The sequence below is a fragment of the Ictalurus punctatus genome, chromosome 25 (assembly GCF_001660625.3).
Source record: "Ictalurus punctatus breed USDA103 chromosome 25, Coco_2.0, whole genome shotgun sequence".
NCBI classification, from domain to species: Eukaryota; Metazoa; Chordata; class Actinopteri; order Siluriformes; family Ictaluridae; genus Ictalurus; species Ictalurus punctatus.
The window spans coordinates 17,549,432-17,568,310 of record NC_030440.2 but is presented as its reverse complement, the minus strand read 5'-3'; the positions used below and the strand labels follow the sequence as shown (position 1 = coordinate 17,568,310).

The 18,879-nt window shown below is 45.8% G+C and overlaps 2 protein-coding genes and 1 long non-coding RNA gene across 3 annotated transcripts; 1 reads left to right on the top strand and 2 right to left on the bottom strand.

Moving 5' to 3' along the window:
* The first annotated feature begins 843 nt into the window (after nt 1-843).
* Nucleotides 844-11,130, top strand: zfyve1 (zinc finger, FYVE domain containing 1). Its single transcript, XM_017455470.3, has 11 exons — nt 844-1,320; nt 1,460-1,964; nt 2,326-2,540; nt 3,399-3,505; nt 5,442-5,550; nt 5,644-5,741; nt 5,828-5,945; nt 6,078-6,248; nt 7,034-7,214; nt 7,847-7,963; nt 9,130-11,130. Exons 1-11 carry the CDS (start codon nt 844-846, stop codon nt 9,360-9,362), a joined length of 2,331 nt encoding a protein of 776 aa, XP_017310959.1. The 3' UTR covers nt 9,363-11,130.
* Nucleotides 1,204-9,189, bottom strand: LOC124626317 (uncharacterized). The gene is made up of 3 exons (XR_008393439.1): nt 9,058-9,189; nt 5,310-7,998; nt 1,204-3,537 (listed from the first exon to the last, which is right to left on the bottom strand). It is a non-coding gene; the product is annotated as an uncharacterized LOC124626317 (long non-coding RNA).
* Nucleotides 11,131-11,766: 636 nt separating the features above from the next.
* Nucleotides 11,767-18,877, bottom strand: wdr21 (WD repeat domain 21). Its single transcript, XM_017455477.3, has 14 exons — nt 18,595-18,877; nt 18,205-18,316; nt 18,037-18,101; nt 16,183-16,340; nt 16,005-16,087; nt 15,557-15,659; nt 15,325-15,468; nt 15,138-15,187; nt 14,964-15,043; nt 13,504-13,596; nt 13,308-13,405; nt 12,918-13,097; nt 12,713-12,827; nt 11,767-12,477 (listed from the first exon to the last, which is right to left on the bottom strand). Exons 2-14 carry the CDS (start codon nt 18,312-18,314, stop codon nt 12,248-12,250), a joined length of 1,509 nt encoding a protein of 502 aa, XP_017310966.1. The 5' UTR covers nt 18,315-18,316; nt 18,595-18,877; the 3' UTR covers nt 11,767-12,247.
* Nucleotides 18,878-18,879: the final 2 nt, after the last annotated feature.

Sequence of the window (18,879 nt, the reverse complement as noted above, 5' to 3'; positions counted from 1 at the left end):
GTGAGAGTTACCCTAATCTGGCAACCTGTCAAACCAGTTTCCATGACAACTCATCCAGACAAGGTTTAGTTAAATAAACCTACGTTATCAAATTATCCGCTGATGAATAAGATCACTAGGAATCGCCTGTTTATTCTGTATTACCGCGTCTGATAGCTGCACTCATGATCGTTGCAGCTAGCGCTAGCTAAGGAGCGTTGTAAAGGTTCAACACTGTATACATCGCAAATTCCACATCTCCTTCGCCTGGAATCAGTTTCTCCATCTTGGAAAAGCGCTACCAGTCTTTATTCTAGTACCGCCACGTTTCTTGCCGTTACTTTTTTTTGTTGTTGTTTTGTTTTAGAATAACTGCATCGATCTCCATCATTGTAAGTAAAAGTGGCTAACAAATCTCGCACAAAAGAACATTTCCGACCTGTACTCATGTCCACATTTTAAAATATGGTGGGTGATTCTATATTGACTGTAATAAGCTAAACTTTTTTAAAAAAATTTTTTAAAAATCAGTACAATTAATTTGACAGTCAGGGCTGTAACGAATATTTCAGTACCGTAAATACCTAAAATATTTTAAACGGCATCAACAATACTGAAAATTTCAACTTAGATTTTATTTTTGTAGTCGTAGATACAAAAAAACAACAACTTTGTTATACTTGGACGTATACCGATCAATAAAAATCAATGATGAATTGATTTGGAAGGTTTGAGGTGACTGGTTAATGCACTGGAACCGTTTTCCTTCTCCTGGACAAACAGGGGTTCCTTTGGGTCACAGCCCTTACGTTAGGAATCATCTCCATCTTCCCGTCCTGCACGCTTTACTAGTTTAGCGGTGGAATGAGTGCGGCCGGAGATAAGGGCGTGAACGGGGTTCTGGTTTGTCAGGAGAGTTACGCGTGCGGCGGATCGGACGAAGCCGCCTACGAGTGCGACGAATGCGGAAGCTTACAGTGCACACGCTGCGAGCTCGAGCTCCACCGCCAGGAGCGCATGCGCAATCACGACCGGGTCCGGATCGCACCGGGACACGTCCCGTTCTGCGACCAGTGCAAAGGACACGCGGGCAGTCCGACTAACGGATCCCGGCACAGGGCCGTAGTGCGCTGTCAGGGCTGCAAGATCAATTTATGCCTGGACTGTCAGAAGCGGACGCACAGCGGCGTGAGCAAGAGGAAACACCCGCTCTTTGCTTATCCGCCATGCAAAGCGCCGGAAAAGATCCCCAACTCTGGCGATGGAGAGTTAGATGATTGGAAAGCTCAGCTGGAAAAAGTTCACAGCTTCCTCCTGGTGGATGAGAAAGAGGAAATGCAGGTACGGGACTGGAAGCGTTTTATCCACTTTAAAGTCAAATCTCTGCTTTGGGTTTTACGCCGTTCAATTCTTGAAGTTGAAGAGAAAGTAACGAAACGTCTCGTGTTGGTCTTTTTCCCCCCGCTGTGGCTGTTAACAGGTGAAGGACGCAGACGAGTTCGTCAGCAGGCTGGGTTGCGCCCCGGACGAGCTCCTGAAGGTGGTGTCCATCTTCGGGAACACGGGCGAAGGCAAATCTCACACCCTCAACCACACGTTCTTCAGAGGCCGGGAGGTGTTCAAGACGTCTCCCACGCAGGACTCCTGCACGGTGGGCGTGTGGGCAGCGATGGACCCGCTCCATAAAGTAGTGGTCGTGGACACCGAGGGGCTCCTGGGAGCCGGAACTAACCAGGGCCAGCGGATCCGGCTCCTGCTGAAGGTCCTGGCCGTGTCCGATCTGGTGATTTACCGCACACACGCCGACCGGCTGCACGACGACCTGTTCAAGTTCCTGGGCGACGCCTCGGACGCGTATTTAAAGCATTTCACCAAGGAGCTGAAAGCCACCACGGCCCGCTGTGGTCTGGACGTGCCACTTTCCACTCTGGGCCCGGCTGTCATCATCTTTCATGAGACCGTCCACACCAAATTACTGGGCTCAGGTCAGAAATATAAAGGTCCTGTTATTAAAAGAAACCAAAGAAACACTACCATGCCTTTTTAAAAATAATCTTTGAATCTACATAAATACGCTGATTTAATAAGGACAGCCGTAATATTTCTTCGTCTCCTTCTTATTCTTATTATTTAATAGTGAAATTACATTAGTAAAAAATATTTTTACATATACATACCTATATTCATACATATAAAATTATACTTGATCATAGATGATTTAATTTAATCGAAAATTAAAGCAATAATTAGTCAGATATAATATTAGATATTTTACTATAGGAGTAAATAGCTGCCATGTTAAGTCTCAATTAAATTTTTCAAAATTATTTTATTTCTTTCCTGCAGATAAGCCCTTGGAATCGGCAGAACGTCTTCTCCAGGAGCGTTTCCGAAAGCTCGGCCTCTTCCCCGAGGCGTTCAGTTCCATCCAGTACAGAGGCACGCGAACCTACAACCCTCCCACCGATTTCAGCGGCCTGCTGCGCAGCGTGGAGCTGCAGCTGGACAACACCACCACGCGCTCGCCACGGACGGCCAGCGTCATCTACAAAGCCCTAAACGTGAGTTTCTAACGGATAACGGTCTCTGAACATCTGGACTACAATCGATACGTCTTCATGAACCTGACGAGGAAAATCAGCACAACCTTCAACACGCATGCAGCAGTATATAACGTCATGTATATAACATGTAGTGTACGTCCTGTCACATAGCGGACTGTTTACTACAGAAACTACAGTGCTCTCCATTAATATTGGCACCCTTGGTAAATATGGGCAAAGAAGGCTGTGAAAAATTGTCTTTATTGTGTAACCTCATATGAATTCATAGGGGTGCCAATAATAATTGCACACCTATATTAAAAGTTGTTGTTTTTTTTTTTTTTTTGATAAACCTGTTTTGTTTGCAATTGTTTGATATCCATGAGAGCAGAGTATTTTTGTGGATTTATTTTTTTTTAACAAAAGGTTAAACAATAGAAACTATTTTTCACAGCCTTCTTTGCTCATATTTACCAAGGGTGCCAATATTATTGGAGGGCACCGTATATATTACATTTCTAAAGATACAAAACAACTACAGACTTGTAGAATAAAATTAGCATTTTTGTTACTATTAAATATAAATTAGTATATAATATAGTAGCAAAAAAATTTATTTGTATAAAGTTATAAACTAAATGGTGATATTTTTGCAGTAATTGGTAGTAATAAAATAGTACTAATAATTATCTAGCGATCTACAATAAAATAAAGATAATTATTCCTAATGCTAATTACTGTATAATAACAACAACTGTAGTAGTAATAATAATAATAAGCAACAGTAGGAGTAGTCGGAAGTATTGTTCTAAATCTAAAAATAAGGTGCTATAAGGTGTCACACATACGTGTGTGTGTGTGTGTGTGTGGTCTCAGGCCCTGAGTGAGCGGTTTAGTGGTGAGATCCCTGACGAGTACCTGTCCAGTAACTCCTTCTTCCCTGATGAATATTTTACCTGCTCCAGCATCTGTCTGAGCTGTGGGTGAGTGTCATATCAGCCCTGGACTCCTGTCCCTCTAAACTAAACCCCAGTCTCCACTCCTGTCCCTCTAAACTAAACCCCAGTCTCCACTCCTGTCCCTCTAAACTAAACCCCAGTCTCCACTCCTGTCCCTCTAAACTAAACCCCAGTCTCCACTCCTGTCCCTCTAAACTAAACCCCAGTCTCCACTCCTGTCCCTCTAAACTAAACCTGTCTCCACTCCTGTCCCTCTAAACTAAACCCCAGTCTCCACTCCTGTCCCTCTAAACTAAACCCCAGTCTCCACTCCTGTCCCTCTAAATTAAACCCAGTCTCCACTCCTGTCCCTCTAAACTAAACCCCAGTCTCCACTCCTGTCCCTCTAAACTAAACCCCAGTCTCCACTCCTGTCCCTCTAAACTAAACCCCAGTCTCCACTCCTGTCCCTCTAAACTAAACCCCAGTCTCCACTCCTGTCCCTCTAAACTAAACCCCAGTCTCCACTCCTGTCCCTCTAAACTAAACCCCAGTCTCCACTCCTGTCCCTCTGAACTAAACCCCAGTCTCCACTCCTGTCCCTCTGAACTAAACCCCAGTCTCCACTCCTGTACCTCTGAACTAAACCCCAGTCTCCACTCCTGTACCTCTGAACTAAACCCCAGTCTCCACTCCTGTCCCTCTGAACTAAACCCCAGTCTCCACTCCTGTACCTCTGAACTAAACCCCAGTCTCCACTCCTGTCCCTCTGAACTAAACCCCAGTCTCCACTCCTGTACCTCTGAACTAAACCCCAGTCTCCACTCCTGTCCCTCTGAACTAAACCCCAGTCTCCACTCCTGTCCCTCTAAACTAAACCCCAGTCTCCACTCCTGTCCCTCTAAACTAAACCCCAGTCTCCACTCCTGTCCCTCTAAACTAAACCCCAGTCTCCACTCCTGTCCCTCTAAACTAAACCCCAGTCTCCACTCCTGTCCCTCTAAACTAAACCCCAGTCTCCACTCCTGTCCCTCTAAACTAAACCCCAGTCTCCACTCCTGTCCCTCTAAACTAAACCCCAGTCTCCACTCCTGTCCCTCTGAACTAAACCCCAGTCTCCACTCCTGTCCCTCTGAACTAAACCCCAGTCTCCACTCCTGTCCCTCTAAACTAAACCCAGTCTCCACTCCTGTACCTCTAAACTAAACCCCAGTCTCCACTCCTGTCCCTCTAAACTAAACCACAGTCTCCACTCCTGTCCCTCTAAACTAAACCCCAGTCTCCACTCCTGTACCTCTAAACTAAACCCCACTCTCCACTCCTGTCCCTCTAAACTAAAACCCAGTCTCCACTCCTGTCCCTCTAAACTAAAACCCAGTCTCCACTCCTGTCCCTCTAAACTAAACCCCAGTCTCCACTCCTGTCCCTCTGAACTAAACCCCAGTCTCCACTCCTGTCCCTCTAAACTAAACCCCAGTCTCCACTCCTGTCCCTCTAAACTAAACCCCAGTCTCCACTCCTGTCCTTCTAAACTAAACCCAGTCTCCACTCCTGTCCCTCTAAACTAAACCCAGTCTCCACTCCTGTACCTCTAAACTAAACCCCAGTCTCCACTCCTCACCCTCTAAACTAAACCCCAGTCTCCACTCCTCACCCTCTAAACTAAACCCCAGTCTCCACCCCTGTCCCTCTAAACTAAACCCGTCTCCACTCCTGTCCCTCTAAACTAAACCCAGTCTCCACTCCTGTCCCTCTAAACTAAACCCAGTCTCCACTCCTGTCCCTCTAAACTAAACCCCAGTCTCCACTCCTGTACCTCTAAACTAAACCCCAGTCTCCACTCCTGTACCTCTAAACTAAACCCAGTCTCCACTCCTGTACCTCTAAACTAAACCCCACTCTCCACTCCTGTACCTCTAAACTAAACCCAGTCTCCACTCCTGTACCTCTAAACTAAACCCTACTGTGGTCTGGTTTTCAGCTCAGGCTGCAAGAACAGCATGAACCACCTGCGTGAGGGCGTGATCCACGAGGCCAAGCACCGCTGCCGCTACTCCGCCCACTACGACAACCGCATCTACACCTGCAAGGTAGGTCCTGTCCCGTCTGCTGTCAGCGTGCACTCTCAGCTCAGGTGTTCAGGGTCTGGAGCTGATGTCTGGTGTGTTCGTTTCACCTCGTAGGCGTGCTATGAGAGCGGTAAGGAGGTGATCGTGGTTCCTAAGACCACAGCATCCTCCGATTCTCCCTGGTTCGGTCTGGCCATTTATGCCTGGTCTGGGTGAGTCCCGATGTCGAACGGTGCAGCACTGTTGAGCTCGGACGTTTGCGTCAGCGCTGGAGGGTGAATTTGTTTTGTTTTCGCAGGTATGTAATCGAGTGTCCAAACTGTTCAGTGATCTACAGAAGCAGGCAGTACTGGTACGGGAACCAGGACCCCGTCGACACCGTGGTCCGTACCGAGATACACCACGTTTGGCCGGGGGTGAGAAACCGTTTCTTTGGGAACGTCTCGTAAATCGACTTATTACGTTACGGTGAATTCATTTCTCAGCTTGTACGCTATCATAGCTTTTTAACGCCTCTCACTAATTATTTGATCTTTCCCCTTCTGAAGTCAAACGGATTCTCCAAGGACAACAACAACGCCGCACAGAGGCTGCTGGACGGAGTCAACTACATGGCCCAGTCGGTGTCGGAGCTGAGCGTCAAGCCTGCCAAAGCCGTCACCTCATGGCTCACCGACCAGATCGCCCCCGCTTACTGGAAACCCAACTCGCTCATCCTCGTAAGTGTTCAGAGCAGAGCTTCCTACACTCCCTGTGCTTATTTATCTAATTAGGATTGTAGTTATCAGATCCAGTCATGATGACTAACACACCTGCACGACTAGGAGGTGGGCGATATGACAAAAATATCACATCGCGATACACAATATAAAGGTTTGCTCACAAACAGACCGCAGTAGAGTTGCAGTGAAAGAAAAGCTGTTTAAAAACGTCTACAAAAATCATTTGCTGCATCCAGTCAGTGTGTATTTTAATTCATTTAAAGGAATACCGGAACGGCGAGCCCAATTCTTTTGTTTTCGCTACACACCGAATACATTTGGGTTTGAGATCAGAATTTCAGCTTTCATTTCCTCATATTTACATCTAGACGTGTTAAACAGCTTAGGACGTGGCACTTTTTGTTTGAACCCACCCATTTTAAAGTGATACTGGGACATGTGCCTGACAGGTGTTTCTGGTTGTCCAGGTGTGCCCTGTTAGACTGACTGTTTAAAGAATGAACGGCTCTGAGCGTCTGCTCTTGGTTTGAGCCCTAGGTTTCGTGTGTAAAGACTGTATCTGTTGTTAAAAAGGATAAACCAACGTGAAGACCAGAGAGCTGTCTATGGGAGAAACGCCAGCCATTTTGAAGCTGAAAATCATAAACGCTGTGTCTTTTACTGATTGGCTACTTCATGTGTAGAGGTGGATTATACGCTGTTGGCACAACCCTTTACCCTTTACTAGAATCCACCCGAAAGCCAGAAACTCACACCTGCTCCACATTGGTGAAATGTTTCAGAACTGTTCCAAGTGTGGCGAGGCCTTCAACAACAGCGATACAAAGCACCACTGCCGGGCGTGCGGAGAAGGCTTCTGTGATGGCTGCTCGTCTAAATGCAGACCCGTACCCGAGAGAGGATGGGGACTGACGCCGGTCAGGGTGTGCGACGCCTGCTTCCAAAACCGAGGAATCCCAGAGGGTGAGAAATCCGAGACGTATAACACGGACCCGTCGGATTAGCTTTCACGCGATGAGTAAGAAATAAACCGCTCTTTGTCATGCTGCTACAGGAAAACGATCGAAGAGTCTTACCGAGGGTTATTTCCCGTTAACAGCACATCCTGACGCAGCATTTTACTAACTCGTTTCATTTATTCTTTCAAAGAACGACGCTGCGGAATGTCATCGCTTACGTTTCAGCGGCCGTTCTACACTGTTTCTCACCGTCGCTATAGAAACGGTGACGCGTTCGAACGGGCGCGTTAATATAAACCGCTGATTTGCAGGTGCGCTACTCGCACTGTTAGAAGAAAACTAATCAATCATCAACACCTTCTGACCAATCACAGTCCAGAATCCAGCAGCACTGTGGGGTCATTCAATCTGATATAGATATAAATGACCTCGCGAGACATTTCCGAGAGCATCACGGGTACTTTTACAACTCTGACAAACTCCGGCGTCGGTTTATATACCGGCCGATTCGTTTTCCTTTTCCGCGTTAAACGTTTATTTTTCGTAGTAATTTTTTTTTATTCACTTTTTCCCCCCCCAATATTGTGATGCGCATGTTTGATAAGATTTTCTTATTTCTTTTTTTTTTTTTTACAGAGCTGTTGGACGCTGCTTTGGAGGAGGAGGAGAGCGGCACGCTGATCGCCAGGAAAGTGGGAGAAGCCGTGCAGAACACTTTAGGAGCCGTGGTCACTGCCATAGACATCCCTCTGGGTTTGTGTTGCACCCTCGACAAGTGTCTACATTACCTGAAAAACAAATATACATATATACATATATATATATATATATATATATATATATATATATATATATATAAATATATATATATACATATATATATATATATATATATATATATATACATATATATATATATATATATATATATAAACCCACGTTCCTTTATTTTACAGTGTATCTACAGCGTAAATATTACCGCAATCTCCACTTTCAACCTCAGCTTATTAGCCAGATTAAAAGTTTGCGCACACTCAGACATGCTCTAGTACGAGAGGGTCCAAAGTCCGGCCCCAGGGCCAAACGTGCGGCACGTCACCTGTCCCACGGTTTCTACCGAACACGGTTAGAGACTAACTAAAGCTGCAGTTGAATTTACAGAATGATATTTAGTCGTAAGACTACATGCCTTTATGGCTGCCTTCAAATGAAAGCATTTTCAGCTTGGGTTCGTTATCTATTATCAGCTTCAATATATGCTACCGGTCAAAAGTATAGACACTCGTCGTTCATTTCTAATTCCACATTTTAGAATAATAATAATAAAGTCATCAAAACTCTGGAGTAACACAAATGGAACTATGGGAATTATTACGATAAAAATCCAAAATAAATCGGAATAATTTAATATTTGATCATCTTGAAAGTCGACGCCCTTTTCGTCTAGAATATTCCAGGAATGTGTTCTCGGCGTTTTCTCGAGCGATGTCTTGAGGAGTTTCCCCGGGATGATTTTTAAACAGTATTAAAGGAGTTCACGCCGACGCCGGACTCTTATCTCCTGCTTTTCCCAATATTTCTCTCCGAGCCGTCCGTTTAAATGAGATGTTAGTTTTCTAATGAAAGAAACGAACACGTCGGGACGATTATATTTTTGTCTACGACGCCGATTTCACACGTTTAATCACACACCTTCAGATCAGAAGCTTTTTAACATCGCGAGAGAGGTTTCAGTCGAGCGTCCACAAACTTTTGACCCATAATGTGTGTGTATGTGTATATATATATATATATATATATATATATATATACACACACGTTATATTATAAACATATAATGTACATACATTCATGTTTATGACAGGCCCTCGGGTATTTTTGCACTCAGCTGTACATTGTGATTTTGTCTCCGCCGCCAGGCTTGGTTAAAGACGCGGCGCGGCCGGCGTACTGGGTTCCCGACCAGGACATCCGTTGCTGCTATCAGTGCCAGCGTGAGTTTAACGCCCGTCTCTCCATCCATCACTGCCGAGCCTGCGGACAGGGCGTGTGTGACGGCTGCTCCCCTGACCGGCGCGCCGTACCGTCTCGCGGCTGGGACCATCCCGTACGGGTGTGCATCACGTGCACCCAGAAACCCGGAGACCTTTAGCAGGACGTACAGATTCCGGACGCCGCGGGACCGTCCGGGAGAAGCCACGCGTGATTTCGTACGTGGACGCTCCTCGCCACCTCTCTGGTGAAGGAAAGACTCGAGTATCATGTTTCATTCGCAGCTTACATTTTTTCCCCCACAGGATGTTATTTTGACAATCCCTTGCTTATTATACAGAAACCCACAGCGCAGCCTTCACTCAGATTCCTCCAGTCGTCTCTGGATGAAGGATTTTCCAGCAAATCCGTATCGAATCGATCCGGTTACAGTGTGTGTGTGAATCCGGGGAATCTCTGCACTGTACTGTACGATCGGACCGGCAGGACGCTCTCAGAGCCGGCGTTAACACGGCGCTTAGTTTACGTTGCTCGTTCCGCTTCCGGACGTCTTCCTTCAAGGAGAAATCCATCTGTATCCATACACTCGTCGTGTAGCGCGTGTACACCGAGGAGCTCGTTTTATAACGTTTATAAACTTTATTACAGACGATTTCCCTCGAACTCACACACACACACACACACAGACAGAGGAACTCCTGCAGCGACGTGTGGAATACGTGCCAAAACGAAACGCAAAACCTTCCTCGCGACAAACCGCGTGTGGCGTCGCGTTTAGAATCCGTCGAGACGCGATCAGCTTCCCTGCGTGTAACAGAATGGAACGATCGACACATCGTCACACGCTCTACTCCCAAACGTATTCATAGTACAGAAGGTCGTAGGTTCTTAGAATACCAGGCGACAGATGACGGAAATAGTCCGGACGTCAACGTCCGTTACCGCAAACATCGGCGTGAAAGAGCGTGCAGAACTATGATGGATTTGTAACCGAACGGAGCGGTTTTATCCTCCAGACGTTCCCACGTGCCGTCCTTCGGCGACGAGACCAAACAACATTAAAACCAACGTAATAACCTTTCCCCTTCCGGCACGTTTTCTTCACGTCGCTATTAAACTACTGAAGCGATGCGTGTGCGTTTTACATAAATTTCTCGTTATGTTCCTCCGGACATCAACCTACGTGCTCATCCGGAAAGCCGGTTCTACTCTGTCTGGAGGTTATTCATCGTCCGTTTCGGATTCTACGACGAAGATCCGACGTTCTCCGTCGCCATCGAACCGTACGATCCGGAGATCGGAGAACGCGCTCGTGTAAACGTTGAGTTTGAGGGATATTTCTCGGTCCGTTTATACGTCTCCTTTACGTCCCTCCTATCGCCGGACCCGTATCCGTGAGTCCGGTGGATCCGAGACGAGCGCTCACACTTTATTGAGATATTTTAAATGGAAACTTTTCGCACTGCCACGACTTCGTCCTCGGAATTAAATCGTCACGTTACGCGCTCCGAGACCGCCGATCTCGACTCGCAACCAAAGGCGTGTGATTTTTTTTTTTTTTTTTAAACTTTTTTTTTTTTTTTTAAATCTGCGACGGCAAAATCGAGCTGAAAATCGTACAGTGTATATCCAGCTTTAGCTACGTAGAAGACATGGCATGGCGTAAACTCATCTGCTTGACTATACATCACCGTCATTCACGTTTCACTCAGTAGCTGTTAGCGTCTAGCCCCTGGTACGGGTTAATACATACGTATGATGCAAATAAATAAATAAATAAAAACCCCACAAAAACAGTGCTTGTCTGTAACCGAGTTTATTTTATTTAAAGGTGTAATATTAGGACTGGATGTGACTGAGACTCGATCAATAACTGTCATGTTTTATTCACCTTGTACGCTGAGGAAATTAAACATGAGTACTTTTAACAGTGTGTAGATCCGACGTTTTGTGAACATGCTCACCTGCTCCTTTTTTATGGTCAAGTGCACCATTGCTCATGTCCAGTAGGTGGAGCTGTAGCACTGAACCAATGAAGCCTGACTGTTTTGTTGAGAATGTTTGGGTATACTGTATGCCATATATATATATATACTGTATGTGCCATATATATATATATATATATATATATATATATATATATATATATATATATATATATATATACATATACATATATACATATATATATATATATATATATATATATATATATATATATATATACACACACACATATAATCTCTCTTTACTGATTAAGGGTAGGATTTCTTTGAATAAATTCCAGGTTTATTTCATGAAACTCCTCTAAGAGGCTGTGCTTCACAGACCCCAGACAGGTTTGGAGAACTTCCCAAACCTGGTCGCGGAGAACCGTCCGTCCTGAACGCTGTAGTGTTTTCCTTTTTCAGACGAAATCAGGCTATTAGAAGCGGAGAAAACACTCAGATGTACAGGACAGGGGGTTCTCTAGGGTCAGGATTGGGAACGCGTGATCTATACCTTTTAATAGCGGATGCACGCTAGTTCTCATTATAGAATGCTTTAAAGAAGAAAGAAGCAGCAGCACTTGAGCATTTTAATATTTTCTTCCTTTTTCAAATGGGCCATGAATATTTTAACTTCTAATCATTTCACTGAATTCTGAGAACGACATTAATCAAACATTATTTGTTCTTTTACAAAGGGCAAGTCAAACGAAAACATTATTATTATTATTATTATTATTATGGCATTGTTAACGGCAAACAGGTGTCTCAAAAGCGTATCGTTTTCCGTCATACTTTTTCACCCTCGTACAAAGTTATTTTTCAAAACTTGTAACATGGCAAATTTTTTTTAATTTATTATTATTATTATTTTGTTTTCCTAAAAGGTCACACCAAAATAATCCACAATCCTTAACCGTCCATTGTTCGGTTTAAAAACTGCAATACGGATTGAATGCATCCAAAGTACACCCAGAAGTCTGTTTGACATGTCGGGTGATGTAGCAGCGACTGTGTGTGTGTGTGTGTGTGTGTGTGAGAGAGAGAGAGGAGCAGCTCAGCCTTGTGCCTCGGATCCCGTCCCGTCCTGATAGTCACCGTAAGGGTAGTAATAGAGGTCATGGCAGACGGCCATCAGGAGGCCGGGCAGTCCTCTGCGGCCCCCCAGCTGTGAGGAGAAGACCACGTTGGGGATGGAGTCCTTTCCTGCAGGGTGAGGTGAGGGGATGGTCCTGAGGAGATGGCCGTCTCGAAGACTCCACAGACGGGTGTAGCAGTCCTGACCCACTGCAAACAACAACAATCACGTCGTGTACCATATCACAGCGCTCTCCAGTTCTCCGATCCGATCGGTCCGGAGGTGGCGAACAGTTCTCTATAACAGCAGCTCTGACTGCAGTGCAGCTGCAAACCGCGCGTTTATATCAATGCTACGTCATCGTTTCTATAGCAACCGCTCACTTACAGGGACTTTTCCAGGAGGAGTTTCTGTATGGGTATTTAAACGCAGAGATGAACGTACCTGCGAGCAGCAGCCCCTCTCGCTCACACAGGTGCAGGGGCAGGTAGGCGTACTCGTTGTGGTGCCCGTCGTACTGCCTGACCGGCCGTCTCGCGCGCACGTCCCACAGCTTGATCTGAGGAGGAGAAGAGGCGAGCGTAAACGGTCACGTCGATATCGGTACACTTGTGCGACATCGCGGTTCGATCGGCGTCGGTAGCGAGACCTTTCCCAGCATGTCCGCGGCGAGGAGGTAGTTCTCGTCCTGCAGCAGTCGCACGGAGGTGACGGCCGAGTCCTGATGGAAGCGGGAGGACTTCCAGCTGTGGTCCCGTCCGCGGCCTCGCTGCCTCAGGTCCATGCTGAAGATCTCGCCTGAACGGCAGCCGTTGAACAGGACCGGCGCCTTGAACACGGGAGCGCAACGTCAAGCTCATCGATGACGACAAACAAACGAGCAAAATAACCCGGAACACTGGTTTGAAATCGGACAGGAAGTGGACTCGTGAGCCGTTATGAACAGATTATTCTTCTGCGTGTGAATGTAAGAACTCTCCGGTAATCCGGAAACGTCGGGTCGCGATCACGTCGTCCACCTGACGCGTCATCTACTCACTCTGAGAGCAAACTGCTGGGCCAGAACGTCACTTCCTGTGCCGTACGTCTGCCGACGGCCCGTCACCGCATCGGTCACGATGACGCTCCGTGAAAGACCTGGACGTGCAGAAAACCGTCTGAGTGATGCTATAAGGGCAGAATATTACACCAGGGAATGCACATGAAACCACACACACACACACACACACACGTACCAGTACTGAAGGTTTTATCAGCCTGTGGGTTCAGGCACCACGCACACGACCACGCTGTAGAGATCTTAAAACTGCACAGCATCCCAGGCTGGTCTGATTACACAACAACAGGAAGTAGTTCAGTGAGAAATGTTTCATGTCATAGTGTGAATACAGAATCATCCAACTGCAAGTTACAGTTCAGGTACTGCCTTCAAACCCATGGGGGCGGGGCCTAAAACGATTTTTTTTTAAAAATAGATAAAAGACCACCGGCGATCTCCAAACTATTTCCACAAATCCTCCTTCATTTTTTGTTCAGTTATTTATTCACTGAAGTAACGTTACAGATCTCTCGGACTACGAGGACGGATTCTGTCTGCTCGCGTTCCGAAATGTTCCTGGGAGTCGCGTTCAAGCAGGTTTAAGTAGAGTTACGCGTGTAGGTGCTAATTTCGACTGGTTCGCTCTGCCGATACACCGCACTGGCGAAGGAGCGGACGAGTCGGTGTCAGGAATATTACTCCTTTGGCTTTTAGAGGTCACTTACAGTGATGGGAAAAAGAAAGTACACCCTCTTGGAAAAAGCTCCTACACTCCTACTGCTCCTTTTTGTTGTCGTCGTCGTCACCTGAGGGCTTTTCGTTTGTTTATAGAATTGGGCGAGGACCGCACGATCGTTCTTAATGCCCTGATCCGTCCCTCCGGGATCTCGCCAATTTGCGATCGCGAAAACTGACGCAAAATCGAGCAATCCGCACAGTTACCGTAGTCATGGGCCGGGACGCGTCACGTTAAGCCATCGCAACGCGCGTTCCCTCTTCGATTCACATGCGTCCAACACGAGTACAGCTAAAAGGTCTCGTTTACCAACGATCAGGGACGCGCCGACATTTCCATAAAATGGGTTTGAGATCCCCCCCCCCCCCCCCGTTTTTTTTTTTTTTTTTTTTTTTTTTTTTTAAAGTTTCCGGCCCAGATTTTTCCTTCCGGTGCATCACTACCGACAAACATCACAGCCGAAAGTACGTGCAAAACGATTTCGTGCGTTTGCGATTTCGACAATTCAGGTAGTTTTTCGGGGGAAAAAAAAAAAAAAAATCTATAAAAACTCTACGAGTTGTATCTCAAATTTTGAAGAGAGAGAGGAAAAAAAAAAAAAGCAGGAGCAAAATCAAGAATTTTTGGCCGTAACGATCACACAAAAAAAAAACCCCTCCACGAAATCCTGTCTGATCAATTAAAGCATCAAATTAAACGAGGGTGTACCCCCCCCAAGACTGCAGGTTGCACATATTTTACTAAAAAAAGTCACGTGACTGAACTAGCTGTGATCCGAGTCGAGAAAAACAGAGCCGTCCGTTCCTCCTCAGCTCCATCGACACTAAAGGAGCAAACATGTCTTGGTTGAGCGCCTACGAACTGTTCCTCTGTGGATAAACGACGTGACGGGGACACACGAGTCGGAAGAGACGTCTCACCGGGATTGGAGTTACTGAAGAGAGACGCGGGCAGTAAACTGACGCAGCCGGGAGTCTGAGATATTCCCACCAAGCACAACCTGAGGAGGCTGGTCAGGAAAACGACCCTGATCCACGCCACGGGGAACCGCGGCGCGGGAACCGGACACAAATACGGAGGAGCAGAAAGGATACAGGACATGAGAGTCTGAATGAGTCACCGACGCCCAGCACACCGAGTTCACCTGAAATAAAGAGCAAAAAAAACCAAAAAACGTGTCGAACACGTTTCATTATTTATTCGCTTTCTTTTAGGATTTCGTTTAAAACTTAAACCCGATCACGGTTCGAATAAGATCCTCCGTAGACAGTCCCAGGTCACCTTGCGGTTAGTGAAGTACAGGTTATCGCACATCTGCGCAGACAGAGAGCCGTTCCTGCAGCCGCTGAAGTTCATGATGCCGTACTTGCAGCCTCCGTGCGACACGTCGTTCACCGTGAAGACGCGCTCGCACGCCGAGTCCGCCTGCGGAGGAACGGGCGACAGTTACAGTAATATCCCGCGCTTTTCGGACTCTTTCGCTTCCTCGTAGAAGGCAGAGGCGGGAGCTCACCACGATGAGGCGGAAGTTGTCCGTGTTCGGGCTGCTGGAGTCGGCGCTCTGCACCTCCAGCTTGTGTCGCTTCATCTCGCTCACCTTCACCTCGTGGACCAGCCTGAGAAAGGAAACAGAGCGAGGTCCACGTCATACCATCCAACGTTTTTCGGACTAAGTATCAGACCGACACCGACCCTGGGTATCGGATCTAATTTTCACAGCTGTACAATTTAACGAATTAGGAAAATCCTACACCAGATCACGTCATAGTTTGCCTTTCAAATCGGTGGAAGTGAGGGCAGGTGTGCTAGTAAATAAATAAATAAATAAATAAACAAATCTCATGTGAATAGTTCTTGCGATATGAGCGTGCTAGACATCCTGTGATGTCCGTCATCGTGCAGGAAGGAACAGTGTGTGTGGTGTCCTGAGGTGTGTCCTGAGGTGGATCCTGACGGCGTACCTACAGTAGGAGCTCGGGGACAGCTCTCCCAGGCGTCTCCTCTGCAGCAGGAGCGTGGAGTTCAGTCCGGTACGTGGAGCTTTCTGCGCAGGGTCACAGAGACGTTTCAGCTCGACACACTCTCACCTCACTGTGACGCAAACAAACAAACGGCGCATCGGAGCGCTCCGACGCTCACCTTCCTCGCCCGCTCGTCCTCGGCCAGCAGCTTCGTCCTCTTCCTCTCGCGCTCCTTCTCCTCCAGCGTTTCCCTCGTTAACGGATTGCAGTTGTTGTGACCGGGCAACAGCCGGAAGTAGCGGTTCTTCTCGGGGTCGAAGTAAAAACCGGGCAACTCTGTGAATGCGAATGAGACACGCGAGTTCAGCGTGAAAGGAGGGGGGGGGTGGGGTCGGGCCGGCGGTTAAACTCACAGCAGTCTATGGCTGCTTTCACATACGACGCTCATAAAAAGTCTACGCACCCCTGTTAAAATGGCAGGTTTATGTGATAAATCATGGCAGACGGTTTTCCATCCTCGATGTGGAATTACAACGTGTAAAAATGAAGTGAAAAACAATCTAATATTTCAGGGAAGAATAGAAAAAAAAAGGTTAAAAGAATCACCTGCCAAACCAGGTGGCAAAATGTATGGTCAGATTCTAAAAGGTATGTTTGGTGTGCAAAAAAAAAAAAAAAAAAAAAATCACCAAAAGAACAGCATCTCCAGGGTGAAGCACGGTGGTGGCAGCATCGTGCAATAGCGCTGCTTTTCTTCAGTCGGAACTGGGGCTTTTATCGCGCTGGAGGGGATCACGAATATCTACAAATACCTTCCGATTTCAATGCCAAACCTTCAGGTGTCTGCTAGTAAGCTGAAGAAGAAGAAAAGGAATTTCACCTTTACATACATCCGAATCAACAGACGAACAAATTAACCGAGAGAGGGTCGGCGTTTCTGAATGACCTAGCCAGAGTCCTGACCTGAAACCAACTGGAAATCTGTGGGGTGACCTGAAGCAGGCTCTGCACAGGAGATGCCCTCACAACTTAACGGATCTAGAATCATTTTGTAAGAAAGGGTAGGAAAATATACAAAAATAAGTCATGATGTTCCATTCTGATTGGATTAGACAGTCGTGTAAGACTCTTACCCAAAAAGACTGAGTGGTGAAATAAACACAAAAGGTGCTTCAACTAAGTATTAGTGTAGGGCTGTGTACACTTAAAAAAAACAAACTTACAATAACCTAGTTGTATGAGTTTCCTTTTTTCCCCTAAAAAAAAAAAATATATATATATATATATATTTAAAAATCTCTGACCGTTTAACACTTTATTTGTATTACTTTGCAATTTCACATGAAAGACGGGAAAAGATCCGGTACGGTTTATCTCCGTGTCATTCTCTTACTTCACAAAAACCTACACATTTTAACTGGGGTGTGTAGACTTCTTATATCCGCTCTATATAAAGAGTTTCCTTTGACCGTAACCTCGGCTGTGATCCGTTATGACAGACACCGTAAACACACGCCTCAGCTGATGGAAGATTTCACGCTTACTTGTTTATTATTATTACTATTATTATTATGATATTCAATATTTCCCTCAGCATAGAAGTGAATCAATATAACGACCTCTTCTGTTTCTCAGGCGTTACTCTGACTGCTCATTTCGTGCTCCGAGCTGCCCGTGCACTCGACCTTTTACGGAGTTTTGTGGGCGTCACCACATGCGAATGAGCTGCGTTCGGGAGTGCGCTTAGCACTTTAAAGGAAGGAAATCAGCCTTTGTAAATCTAAATCTAAAATAATAATAATCATTCGGTTCGGTCTGTCTTACGCAAACATCTACACACAACTTTGCTGAAAGATTCATACACGAGGCCCGGTGTCACTCGTGCGCGCATTTATACTGATGTGTTAAGATCGATTTTAAGTCTTTGAGTACAAATCAATGGCTGGTGCACGTATTTACAGTAAGTGACATGCCGATGGAAGAAGTTTAAACTAATAAGTGAAGTGTAAGGGCTCTTATGAGAGATCATCACCAGGAGCAGGGGCACTGGATCTGGAGGATGAAGCGGCGTCTGATCCTGAACTTGTGTCTGATGATCTGCAAATCAGCATCACACAACAACATGGACATTTCAGTTTAATCTGAGAAACATCATCATCACATCACGAACATCAGAGAGGGTTGATTTGGGAGTTATTACTCAGATGTATCTGCTGGACGATTCCTCATACTCCAGTCAGAGCCATCATCATGAGGATGAGGAGGATGATGGCGTCTGCTCCTCCTTCCTCTCCAGTTTCCTCTCTTCATTTCTGTGATTGAGATTATATATATATATATATATATATATATATATATATATATATATATATATATATATATATGAGAGAGAGAGAGACAACACACACACACTAGCTAGCTGAACACCTAGCAAAGAGAACTCTGCACGTTAGCCATAGCTAGTTAAAGCTAAATTAAGCTAACTTGTTGTCTAGTTGCTTGAAAAGCTTCAAAATGTGATTATTAAACACACTCGTGTGAGTCTGTTTCCACAAAGTCATTTTAATCAAACATTCTACAGCTTTCTTACCTCTGTAAAAAACAACAACAAACAAACAAAAAATAAAACGTTTGCTTAACTAGCACGTGAGATAACGCTTGAGAACAGGTGTTCCAAATTCTTCCCTACTCCACACACACGTCCACTACGTAGGGCACGAAATAGTACACTTCTGTACCCTACGTAGTGCTCGATTCATCCAATAGGAATCAGAGCTGTTTGCGAGTCAGCCGTTGGGTTTCTTGTTCTCTAGTTCCCGCCTAGTAAATGTTGATTGGTGGAGATTTTATAAATTATGCGTCGTTTCAGAACGTG